At 36.3% G+C, this 13,338-nt stretch overlaps 1 protein-coding gene across 4 annotated transcripts in view; it reads right to left on the bottom strand.

Moving 5' to 3' along the window:
* Positions 1-13,338, bottom strand: part of LOC107686370 (supervillin-like) — a 100,571-nt gene that overhangs the window by 38,581 nt on the left and 48,652 nt on the right. For all 4 annotated transcript variants that reach the window (XM_016483333.1, XM_016483335.1, XM_016483336.1 and 1 more), the window contains exons 2-6: positions 11,922-11,982; positions 11,348-11,430; positions 7,515-7,575; positions 6,616-6,764; positions 5,727-6,411 (exon numbers count right to left, since the gene is read on the bottom strand). In XM_016483333.1, the coding sequence (XP_016338819.1) occupies positions 5,727-6,411; positions 6,616-6,764; positions 7,515-7,575; positions 11,348-11,430; positions 11,922-11,982 (1,039 nt within the window). The remainder of the gene's footprint in view (positions 1-5,726; positions 6,412-6,615; positions 6,765-7,514; positions 7,576-11,347; positions 11,431-11,921; positions 11,983-13,338) is intronic.

Genomic DNA, 13,338 nt, shown 5'->3' with positions numbered 1-13,338 from the left:
AACTTAATAAAGAAACAAAAAGAAATATGACCACTTTGCCATTAAAAACCAAAGCTGAACTATTTTAATATCTGTGTAATGGGGAAGAGAGAGAGAGAGAAAAGTCACGGTATCCAGTCGGACTCGGGCCGAGAATTCTCATAAAGCTGTAGGACAAGGGCCTGGCCCGTGCAGGGCTCTATTCGTTCCCTCGTTGCCCCCAAACTGCCGGGGCCCATATGCACCTGCATACCCTGCATAACCAGACGCTATGCCACTGATCTTATTTGTTCTTATCTGTTCATAAAAGTTTTATGTTTAATATAAGCGACTTTGTCATTGTAGCATTGTTGATGTTGTGTGTGTGTTTTTTTCATTAAGAGTAATATTGAATCAACCTTAAGAATTAAATTTGTTTCAAGAATAGGAAAGACCTAACATTAAAGATCAAAATAAGCGCTACCAATGTGAGAATGCGAGATTTGTTGCTGCTGAGGTAGACGCTCTCGCTCTTTCTCTGCTCTCTTTAGAAATTGTTGTTAATTCTTAATCTGGGTACGGCAGAGACATGTTACAGGTTATAATATAATCCAAAAATCATGGCAACAAATGATTTTTTAAGTCAGTTTAATACGTTTAATCAGTTGAAATGACATTCACAGTCAATTTGATTCAACTTAACTCATATTTAACTGTTGCTTCTTGTCATTATAGGCTTAGGCTACTTTTTTCAATGAATTTTAATGAATATACTAATTAATAAAATGAATATTATTTATTTTGTATTACATATTGTTCATTCATTTATTTTTAACACCGCACCCCCAGCACCCCCATTTTTTCGTGGGCTACACTCCAGGGGGTGCTGCAGCACCCTCAGCACCCCTACTTCCCGCGGTAATGTTTGTGTTTATTAGAATGTGGTTAAACAGCAACTTTGACAGTGTTTGGAATAAAATATAAAACATTGAGACCCTAATAGTGTGTATCAAAGTTTATGTTTTCAGTGGTTGGAATAATGAGAAACATGTGAAAAATGTTGCGCTTACTGTAACAAAAATCGAGCAGCAAAACAACAACTGTGATATTTGAAACAACTGAAACAATCTCAAAATAGTGATTATAGTCAAAACATCATAAATAAAAGGTCAGTCTATTAAATCAGAGGCTTTCTAACTATGATAACAGATCCTCAAATCCCAAACTGTTTATAGGCAACTAACTATATTTTCACACTTGAGCCATTTATACTGTCATGAAAAATACTAACTGTGAAAATGAAGAAAACATGTTTGCAAAATTAAATAATTAGCTTTTATACAATTTTATGTTATTCATACTATGCCAAATTACAAAACCATTAAAGGAATAGTTCACCCAAAAATGAATAATTTGTCATGTTCTCACCCTCATGTCATTCCAACGACATCAGAAGATATATTAAAGAATTTTGAAGAACCAAACAGTTGTTGGTCCCCACTGACTTTCATAGCAGGGAAAGAAATACTATTGAAGTCAATGGGGATGACATCAGGGTGAGTACACCGCAAAATATGCTGTCTCCTCCCCCTTAGCGGCGGTGTCAAGTGTCATATTACAAAATGCATTACGGTCTTTTACAATCAAAGCTTTTTATAATCTTGGCATAAAACATATAATTGGAAAGGTCTGAGTCTCAGGATTCCATATTTGGTGGTTATTTTGTGAAGTAATAAAAGTAATATTGACAGAGAAATCTAAACATTTGTGACAGACAAATGCATCAAAAAAATGTCCTAAATAAAATCTCACAGAAACCTCAATTTTTTTTAAATCAACTTCAAATTTGGAACATAACTTATTTAGACATAAGGCTTTACATTTTTAAAAGCAATTTTAGAGTAAAACCTGTTATGTAAAATATTTATTTTATATAAAATATAATAAAAATTGTACAGTGCATTTTCTTTACAGTATATTTAAACTTCTATAACTTTTTGATATTTTAATCTCTAAAAAAAGAGACCAACCTTTCCTCTGTATTCTAAAGTGTTCATGAATTATAGCAATTTAAGTTTGGATAGTGCACTTTAATGCCTATTTTAAAAAATGGGGGGTGACCGTTAAGGGGTTAAACAATTGGCAAATGGAAAATATCTGCAGTGTAGCATAAATAAATCTGAAGAGAAAAAAAAATTAAGTTTAAATCAAATATTTTTCCAAATTAACCGTGGCCCCCGACTTCCTTCGAGCCTCCTGGGGTTCCACAGACCCCCGTTTGAAAAGCCCTGCTTCATATGACAAATGACTGAAAAACCAAGAGATTCTGCATTGAGAATAAGCTTTTCTGTGAACTGTAGAAAAAGCTCAAACCATTTGGATACATAAAGGCGGTTTCTCCCTTATATATTATTATCTTATAAATGTATAGCTTTGGACATCTAAACAACCAGCTAATTTCACACTACACAGCATTTCATTACATGCTGGGTGAGAAAGGTTTGCTGATAAACTAGCTTAATTTGTGATGACTGGTTCTTTATGTTAGGTCAGCAGAATCAGAGCTCTCAGCAGGGGGAGGCAAAAGACTCTCATCCAAAAGCTGTATCAGTCAGTGCACTACCAGTGAAGGGACTTATATCACAAAGAAAACTTCCTATAACCCTTTTGAAAACGTCCGTTTCTTACAGGGTTACACTCTTTGTGTCTATCTCTTCATCTCCACCTGTTCACCTACATTAATGCTTGCTTTCCATCAGCTCAGAGCCATAATACTGTTAAAAACAGAAGTTAGCCAACAATTCAACCATCCTTTTCACATCATTCTTTTATGAGTTCTATCCCACACTCCTCTAGCTGATAAAAGCTGTTTCTCCTGAAGCGAGCTTGACAGCTGCCATCTACACACTCACACTTCAGTTTCACATATGGTACCATGCACTCCGCTGAGCTCCTCTGGACCCGTTTAAGTGAAACCATGCACTGCACTCTGTAATTGTTGAGTCATGTGAACTGTTTTTAACCTTCTCTAAGCAGACTGTATTTTCAAGGCTAAATTAGAAAAATGTCTCTAACAAAATGTAGCCAAGAGATATGGTTCACGAAATGAAAAAAAAAAGTATTTTGAAAAAGTAAATGCAAATATAAACAGAGGTTTATTAGCTTAAAGTCTGTGTTTACATTAAGACCAATATCACGTATTTAAATATCTAAATAAAATTTCATGTCGACTTTAAATGCAAATTCATGGCAGTTGAACATTAACTAAAAAAAGCATCTACATCTCAGACTTGATCACTATAACAATTGGAAACCATATTTTTTTTAGAAGGTTATGATTGTGCAAATACTCTGTAGATTCTTCAGAGGAGGAGGTGGAGAGCCCAACCTTCTCCATTTCTCTCTACACATCTCTTCTATCTGCATTGGGTTAAGGTCAGCAGACATTAAGTGACAAGGAATTGCAAAAGAGAAATATGTCCACATTGTAAAATAAAACACTAAACTAGTATAGTCTCTGGAAGAACTTAAAATAATAAAAAGTGAGAATGAAAGAACAGGTAAAGAATGGAATAAAAAAAACAAAAAGATGCAAAACGGGAACACAATTTGCGTGTGAAATGATTCCCAACAAACTTGGCTCTGGTGTTTTGCATGACTAATCAAGTTATCACACTCTCCATTTGGCATATTGAGCTAATGCAGGCCAAATGATCTGCATTTACATTCTTGTCGAGTTTGGTGACTCATAGCTCAACAATTTTCTTTTCCACCACAATACCAAAAACCCAAATATGTCACACATGATTAAGCCAGGTATTGAAATACAATACGAGGACAATAACTGCCATATAGGGATAAACCACACACACAAAGAAACTGGACTGTGCCTGAAGTATATTAGCAAGAGTTAAGGGTAAACTGCAGCAAGAGGTCTAAACGTTTAATGACCAAATACAAACCCACAGCACTCATTAACAGCGTGGATGGGATGGGTGGTAGAGATGTGTGCGAGGATGGCCACTTTGTTACTGAAATGATAGGCCCAACTCAAAACCACACCCTGAGCCCTCTACCTTGCTGGTTCCAAATAACCTGACAGACTAAACCAGCCCTTATTGTCCCTTTGTAAAGCCAGGTTGCTACTATGATCACTTAAGAATGAAACAGTCACAGGCTTAATTTACAACTTTGTGTTCCAGTCTTCCAGGCTAAGTTTGGTCCCTTGTAGGGGTGTGCAATATATAGCATCTGCGACTTAATATCGCAACTGTTGTTTTAATGATATGCAAGCTGACATCGAGTATGTCACTCACTTTGCAAAAAAGAAACAAACACATCTTGAAAGTCCAGACTGCATGATGAAGCCTATTGTAATACAGTTAGAATGCCCCAATAATTTAAGTTATGAAAACATCCCTGTATGGGTCTTTTTTATATTTATATAGATACAACACCATGGTGTTTCATTCCTGAATACATCTGTTTTTGAATTAATCATTTGAATCAATGATCCATTCATGCAGACAGTCACTTGCTTCGTTTCTAAATGAATCGGCTATTTTGAACAAAATGACTGATTCAGTGAATCACTCCTTAAGAAAGGGACTTGCTGCCACCTACCGGTGGATTTAGTGTCATTTATGCCAAGGAACCAGCACAAAAACACATTCAGCAAAATATTGTTTAATTACCGTTATCGAAAAATCTCAATAAATATCAAATATTTTTTGTCAATATCGCACAACCCCTAGTTCCTAGCCACAGTAAGTTGCAAAGCGTAACAACCAGACAACAATCCAATAAAACCACTAAAAAAAAAACAAGACTCCTGTCACAGTCATTCTTACCTCACATATTAGCAAGGACGTTTATAGGACAGGACTAGAGATGGTTTGAGATAGGGCCATGAAGTTAGGCGGGACCACTGTTAAGTGAAGGGTGTCAAACACACCCATAAATCCCAAACGTATGGTACCTGGAAGGCCAGTTGATCGGAGAGAGGGTGTCTCCTTCTGAATCAGTCTGAAGTGACCACTGGTTTGTTGACTGGCCACAGGAGCTAAATTAGTTGAGATACGCCCAAAAGAGTGAACCACTCAACAGTTTAGTGTTTATGCTTAGAGAGAGGGGAAAAACAAATCTTCTTCAAAAAAAAAATGAATAAAATAAAATAAATAATTAGGGCCTCAAATAAGTTATGAAAATTGAGCTCGGCCTGCTGGGAACAGGGTTTTAAAGGTCAAATCCTAATTTGTTCACATTAAGTAAGCAATCAAACTTTATACTGACATTATAAAAGTGCTTTGGGTATTTCCTGAATATCATTCTTTATCATATTCATTTGTAATTTTTTGGCTTGGCTTGATGTTGGGAATTTTAATTCTGCTGGAATCTTTTGTTGCTTAATTTGGCACGCACTTTAATTCCAATGTGTCACACAGAGCACTGACCCATGCCATAAAGAAATGAATGCCAAAGGACAGTAAAGGTCAATGCTAATGGATAATGTGTCATACTGAACAGAGCCCACCCATCTTTAGGGAGCTGTTAAAACACTCCTAACAGTATGCAAGCCAAATCCTGCAAATTGACGGCTTTCTTTTGGGGAAAATACCTGTGAAAGACAGATTCAGGGGAATACCAGCCAACATTCTTTCCAAGAAAGGAAAGAGTAAGCGAAGGAAAATAGGACACCGATATATAAAGATACTACTAGATGACTGTAAGAAAAAAAAAGAAACATCTACCATGCTGAGAAGTCTCACCCGTGTCTTTGGAGGATGTTGTGAGCCTGCTGCTCAATAAACAGATCACCAGGAGATGCTCCCTGTTTTGGAGATGGCATCATGGTCCTTCGGCCTGCATTAGGCGAGCTGGGAACCCCCATCGCCCCTGGTTCCTTCCCTAGGATCCTGGCAGACCCTGATACATCCATATATGAAGATGGGTCAGGTGCAACCCCTCCACCTCCATGCAATCTATCCCGCTCCTGTGCCCTCCTCTGGTTCTCCAGATTCATCATCCTCTCGCGCTCGGAGATGGACTCGGTGTGATCCCGGATGAACTCTGTATCGCTGTGAATGTGTGAACTGGCCCTGTCTGCATGATGGCTGGGGGTGTAAGCATTATGCTCCACTCCATCTCCTCCATCTACCTTTGACTTATGTTGTCGGTCTGAGCCATCGGGCTCTCTAGAGGTTTTGGAGTAGCGAGCTGTATAGTCAGTCTCCAACTCCTGATCCAGAGAGATGCCATAGCGCTCTGCTAGCTGACGGCGCCGTTCTGCCTTGTAGCGTGCGATCCTTTCAGCTTTAGAGTCCAGCTCTGCCACATGAGTGGAGCCAGTGCTATAGACAGTCTCCGGTTGGACTGTGTGGGTTCTGGACTGAACCTCTGCACTGTGCAGATTTGGGAAGTTTGGGTCATTTTTGCCATAGTGCTGAAGAGAAACTACAATGAGAGAGATAAAGAAGGATAATACATAGTTTATACTGAATCAGTTTGCCTAAATGTTTCTAATCAACTCAAACCTATCATTGTTGTACTGATATGCAACCTTAGTTATAATACAGATGCTTAATGCACATTATTTCTCATTCATGTTATAGGTGAGTGAACGATTCAAAGTATAAAAATATTAAGCACAGTTCTCACCTGTACAGGGGTCACAGGTGTCTGCTGCACGGGTATATCTTGGAGTGTCCTCCTCTAGCAGTCGATTGGTAACTAGACCGCCACAGCCTGGGAGATTTTGGAGAGCATCACTATCGATTCCCTCCAGACGTCTTGCAATCCGCTCTTTCCTATAAACAGGAGTGGTACAGGGGCAATATTAAAATATATAATTCTTATATATAAAAATATATAATTCTTAATCTGGGGGGTAACACTTTAGTATAGGGACCAATTCTCACTATTAATTAGTTACTTATTATCATGCCTATTATTAACATATTGGCTGTTTATTAGCCCATTTAATCTACATGACCATATTCAACATCCCTAATCATACCCAATACCTAAACTTAAAAACTACCTTACTAACTATTATTAAGCAGCACATAAGGAGTTTATGGAGGCAAAAGTCATAGTTAATGGTTTGTTAATAGCGAGAATTTGACCTGAAAATAAAGTGAACAAAAAAACTTTTGAAAAAACATACTTTGTTTATTAGTTAGTCTTCCATATTTTATATTTTTGTTATATTTATACAATACCATTCAAAAGTTTAGATTCTGTTACATTTGTTTATGTTTTTGAAGGAAGCTTTTCAAAACGTGCTCACCTAGGCTACGTGTATCTGATAAAAAAAATAAAAAAAATAGTACTGACCCCAAACCTTTAATGATAGTGTGCACATTTATTATACATTATTCAGTTATTGTGGTATTTTTGGATACGTATGCTACTTTAATTCTGGTGAAGAGCTTGAAACGTGTGGTGAAAGGGAAATTAAAGTGTGCTGACAATTTTGTGACTTTGTTATTGTTGCTGAACACCTGTATTAACTGAACTTTGGCTGTGCATGCTTTGAGAATGATTTAACTTCTCACCTGTTCATGTCCCAACTCTGACTCGAGCTTACACTCTCAAAACGTTTCCTTAATTCTGAGACTAAAAAAAAAAGAGAAAAAAAAGGCAAAGTGAGAATGGACCGGTAAAAGAATGATCTCTCACAAGAATAAGTAAATCTATCAAAACCATTACAAATACTAAAACGTAGTAAACAGTATTCTGCATTGCTATATTCTTAAACAACTAAGAAAAGAAACGCAAGTAGAGCTTACTGTATACTGCAAGATAAACAACATTTCACACCACATGAGGACAGTCAAATCCTTACATAGTTTAGCTTTGCTGGTGTTTAATACCAAGTCTTGTTTCATAATAAATTTGACGCAATATATCGCCCATTATATTTACTTAAAAATTAATGTCACCATGTTTTGTACATTCCACTTGCGCCTGTGTCTTTTGCAGCTTCTCGTACATAACGTGGTGTAGTCATGAGGTGCTAGTTAAAATTTTAAAAATGCTTCTACAAAAAAAAGTTTCATCTGCAGATATGGCCTTGTTTAGGGATCTGTGCCTTTGTGCATACGAACATCTGGCTGCTGAGTAGTGATTGTGTTTTTCAGCAATAGTATGCACCCTTATTTTATAGAGAAAAGAAGGTCCGGGAAAAATCTGTAGATGAAAGAATCTCCATACAAGTTCTTCGTGCATTTTTCTTTTTTTCTACTTGTTACTTCGTACTTTTTGTTAGAAAATGTTTATTTACCATTTATTCAGGTTTTTTAGGTATCTAATGCTTTGATACTTAATTTCCATGATCTAAATATTCTTAAAAATTAAAAGTTTGTTGTCATTTGGAAGTGTGTAGGCCTTCTTGCATTATTATGCTGTTACATTATGATTATATATTCAGTGGCATAAAATGGTCTTTAAAATTACAATAATATCGCTTATCGCAATTATTTCTGGGGCAATATATCGCACAACAAAAAGGTGTTATCGTGACAGGCCTAGTGGTAAGCATATAAAAATGCCAATCCCATCCCTTATATTTGTTTTCCAAATAAAATAAATGATCCTTATATAGTATTGCTTCCTGTGTCACTAAGTATACTGCCATGTCGCTACAGTGACACAATTCCAATAATAGTTGAGGAGACAAAAGTCCAGTGTGTTATCTAAAACAAAAGCTGCTTACAGTCGTCTGACATTAGCTAGGAGCGTGGCTGACTGGCTTTCCACAAAAGTTAGCCAATCATAGGTGCATCCTCAGTGAATGTTGTTTCAGCTGTAGCCATGGAAATATGACACTCAACAGTGTCCAGTCACCAGGAGACTGAGAAGTGATTGAGAGGAGACTCATCATGGGCTAATGTGTACACACGGCACACTTGTTTCTAACAATGCTTCCTCAGCCTGGTCTCTCTGGGATTCAAAGCAAAGATCTGAGCGATGCAACGAAGACACAGGGCAGGTTCATTCCCACAGGGCAGGATTTCTCTTTCTGTTACATGTAGTCAAGTAACAGACATTTTAAGACCTTTTTAAGACCAAGTAAAAAAAATGTAAGGAATAAATTGGACAGAACACAATACTTCAAAATAGTCTTTAATTGTAAATATGTAGCAGCTTGAATATCTTGTAGAAGTTGGAAAAACTTTCAACCAATCTCCATTATTTTTTATCTATATTTATTTTTATTCATTTATTCATTCAAGGTCTGAATACCACTGCCACTAGTTGTTCTCCAGTGCAAATGTCTAAAGATTCTTAAATTAGATGCATTTACCTGAGAAGCAAAATGATGAAATAGTAAGTTTTGTTTTATGAAAAATTGATCAAAATGAAATGAAATGTTACAAATAACTGCCTCAGAAAAAAAAAATCCGCTTAATTTTCAAATGCTTGTTCTTTTGTTTTACACATTAACTCTCTTAATCTTGATTCAAGGATGTTTAACATTTTTGTATTGGAAAACAAAACAAAAATACCGAGGAAGATATTCATTTTGTGCAGTGTATGCTACATTTAATGACATGCCTCAGTTTCTGATCCAAGATCTTTTTAGGCCTTCATTTGTGGAAGGGCTAATTAAGACTTTTTAAGACCTGCAGACACCCTGAAGTAAGGTCAAGTGTGTCTTACTTGACCTTAATTAATTAATCAATTCCATAAAAAGTGGACAGATATGGACAAATATGTAAAAATGTCAAAGAACAATTCATTATATTTATCTTAATTTTATTAATTTATTAGACACTCCAATATATTTGAAGTAACACAGCAAGAGTGTTTGTTATGTCATGTTTTAAATCAAGTTCCCACTTGGAAAGTGGGGAAGAACAAACAGCAATGTGAATCTGACATTAGACAGACCTGATTCTAACAAGCCAGGATTACACAACTATAAGAGCTTCATGCCAGCAAAATGAATGGGGGACATAAAATAACTAAAATATACAAAGTTTTTAGCCAAGAATAATCACTGTCATGAGCTTTTCTGAAAGGAGAACACCTACTGTGACTTGCAAATTTACAAAACACGCATACTAAAAAACAAAAGGAAACAATGTGGACTTGATTTCATCCATCAGGAATTAATTGTAGGTGAAAAGTGGGTGTTATGCACTAGAATGGAGCTAAACCAAAGGTGAGTTTACTAAAACAAATGTCTAAACTGCTATTTGGCTATCAAATAAATAACAAATAGCCCGTGTGATGTCAACAGACAATAAATTGTTCACAATAAGACCAGGAACATGCATTTAGAAATCAATTTAGATTTTTTTTTAAGCAATAAAAATATGCTTAAGTTCAATTCAAAATATGCTTTAAAAAAAGTCTGTTAAGAGACTGACAACATGTATTAGCCCACTGGCAGCATCTGTAAAAACTAAAAGACAGAATATGACTTAAACATGCAAAAATGTCTTTTGGAGCTTACCAGAAGCAGGCTGCTCCTGCGAGAGCTCCACAAAATCATGTTCACCCATTTTCTGGATTGGATTTCAGTACAAACACTTTTACAAAGTATCTTGGCACTCTCTTTCACACAACTGTCACATTTTCAGGGCCAGTAAGCAAGAGAACTTGCCCAACAACAGGTAACCCCAGTAGACCAAATATAGGTCATCAGCGTCCATCCCCCCAACACAATGACCTCCATGTGTCCAGGAACCATCAAGACCATGCTAATTGAAAGAACATACAGTCTAGTAAACTTTGATCAAGGCACTAGCATTATATACTTTCTTATTTGCCATTTTAGAAGACTGTTGTTGTCTAATGTGAATACAGAATCTTATGTGTCTTATGTGGCTATATCAGGGAAGGACACCCTAAAATTAAACTGGCTTAAAGGGATAGTTCACCCAAAAATGAAAATTCTGTCATTAATTGTTGAATAAAGAATTGTTGAATAAAGTCGTTATTTTTCTTCTTTTGCGCACAAAAAGTATTCTCGTAGCTTCGTAAAATTACGGTTGAACCCCTGATGTCACATGGATTATTTTACAGTTCTCCTTGCTACGTTTCTGGACTTTGGAACATTTTAGTTGTATTGCTGTCTATGCAGGGTCAGAGAGCTCTCAGATTCCATCAAAAATATCTTAATTTGTGTTCCGAAGATGAACGAAGGTCTTACGGGTTTGAAACGACATGAGGGCGAGTAATTAATGACAGAATTTTCATTTTTGGGTGAACTAACCCTTTAAGAGCCACAGATCATTTAGTGTTCAAACCAAGTCAAGTGAATCTTGCTAAGTTTGTGACAGAGCTCATGGCTCCTGGTTTAGTGAGAGTAAAACTGAACTGAAATAATAGTCATGATAAAGAACCACACAGCTGAAGTGTTGGTGTATATTGTACTTACCCTTGGGTGTATTTCCCAGCAGACTGACATGTAATTCTTTGTTGGTTCCCTCTTTCTCTTCCAACAAAAAATCTTTCTGGAAGCTGGACAGAAACAGAAACCAGCTTGAAATTTAAATATATTTTGCATATAATGTTTATAACAGAATCAAGAGGCCTCAGAATTGCCTGCTTTTGTTGAAGCAGCACCTGAAAAGGGATCTGAATCTTGGCAGAAATCACACAGTTCTATCCCAAAAAATGTGAAATGCAATATCTTCGCATAAAAATGTGATTTTCCACAACTGGAAAAAGTATTTTTATTAAAGTAAGTTAAGAAATATTTTCCCAACAGCAAATAATGCCAAAGCACCATACAGGACAAAAACAAATAGTTGGGAGAATAAAATATAACACATTCAATCCCACATCCCAAAGCATGACTACATCTGGAGGGACACAATGTAGTCGGATTAAAGTTGTTCAAGCTTTATAACAAGACATTTAAAAAGACTGAATTTCTGTTGGTGTGGATCTTTTCCATTGAGCTTATAAAAGCACTCAAAACCCAAGTTATATAAAAATAAGGATCTTACCTAAGAGCTCTACGTTGTAGTTTGGTATTGCCAACTTTAGGAGCGGTTTCTCCTGTGAAGCCTGTGCACACAAAAGAGAGCATAGCCTTCAGACTACAAATACTCCTGCTGGGTGACAGGAGTGATCAGCAAAAGTTGTTTCAAAGGCCCCATGTGAAGGGCAGGAACGAAAACAATAGTATCCATTTCATGGATGTCAACATGGTGCTGTGTCCATAGTTGAACAGACTTATTTCTGCATACACTCATATAGGTACATTTATATGAGAGTAAACTGCCAATAGGCCCTTGTGCTGTATGCTTTTTTGTGACCACGTAATGCACAAAGTCATCTGTTTCTTTTACAAAACATACACTCACAGATCTCCTGATTGGAAATGCACCATTATCAGCAACAGCAAAGATATGAAAAGAAAACAGCAATGCGGTGATAATGAATTCTGCCCAAAACTAATAACAATAATAATTCATTTTATATTATTTATATTGTTAGGGCAAATAAATAAACAAAATAAATGCAATAAAATTATTATATTAATACTGTTAATACTAATTACTACTTACTGCTACTTAAATAAATAAATAAAACGTTTTGTCAATGTCAAATAAAGTTTTTGATGATTATGTGGTTACTATACTAGGCAAAATCTTTGCAGTAATTTAAATTACAAGAAATGTTTTAAATGAGCAGAAATATAAAATAAAATTAAATTAAATCTATGAATAAGCACATGGAGATGTGACATCTGAGACTCACAGAGGGATTGGAAGAGGAGAACATGTGTTTCCACTTTACCCACAGATCAATAGCCTGGACCACACATTCACCCACACAGACCAAACCCCCCTTTTGACATTCAAAAATTCAATATTTAAATATTTTAATCTCCAATAAGGACTGTGGTTAGATGTCATTACCTCCTTCCTTCTCAATCTATAATAACCATTTGAGAAGAGAAAGTGAATGAGAGAGCCAACTGATGGCCTGTGTTACGGAGTGAGTTTTCACAGCTGGGATGAGTATCTGCGAAAAACATTCCTCCCTGCCTAAAAATCTCCTCTCACTTCAGAGTCACAGGGCCAATTGACAAGGCAACATCACCCAGAGGGGGATGGAAAGAGAGAACAGGAAAGTTTTGGAAGAAAAGAGAAATGATACGCTTAGAAACTGGGATTTGTGCTGCTATTCCTGATACAAGATGTTTTTAGCTTCAAAGAATAGAGCAGTAGTTCTCAAACTTTTTACACCAAGTACCACCTCAGAAAATGTTTGGCTCTCCAAGTACCACCATAATGACCAACATTAAAATACAGTAGAGTAGTAGGCCTAATTTTTCAGCTACAGCTATGCACAGTTTTATTCCTAATAAGAATATTTATTATTGTCAGCCACTTTAAACATTGTACAGCTTGAACA

Source organism: Sinocyclocheilus anshuiensis, unplaced genomic scaffold, assembly GCF_001515605.1.
Source record: "Sinocyclocheilus anshuiensis isolate Anshui unplaced genomic scaffold, SAMN03320099.WGS_v1.1 scaffold1319, whole genome shotgun sequence".
NCBI lineage: Eukaryota > Metazoa > Chordata > Actinopteri > Cypriniformes > Cyprinidae > Sinocyclocheilus > Sinocyclocheilus anshuiensis.
The sequence above is the reverse complement of the archived record's forward strand: the minus strand, read 5'-3'. Positions and strand labels throughout refer to the sequence as shown.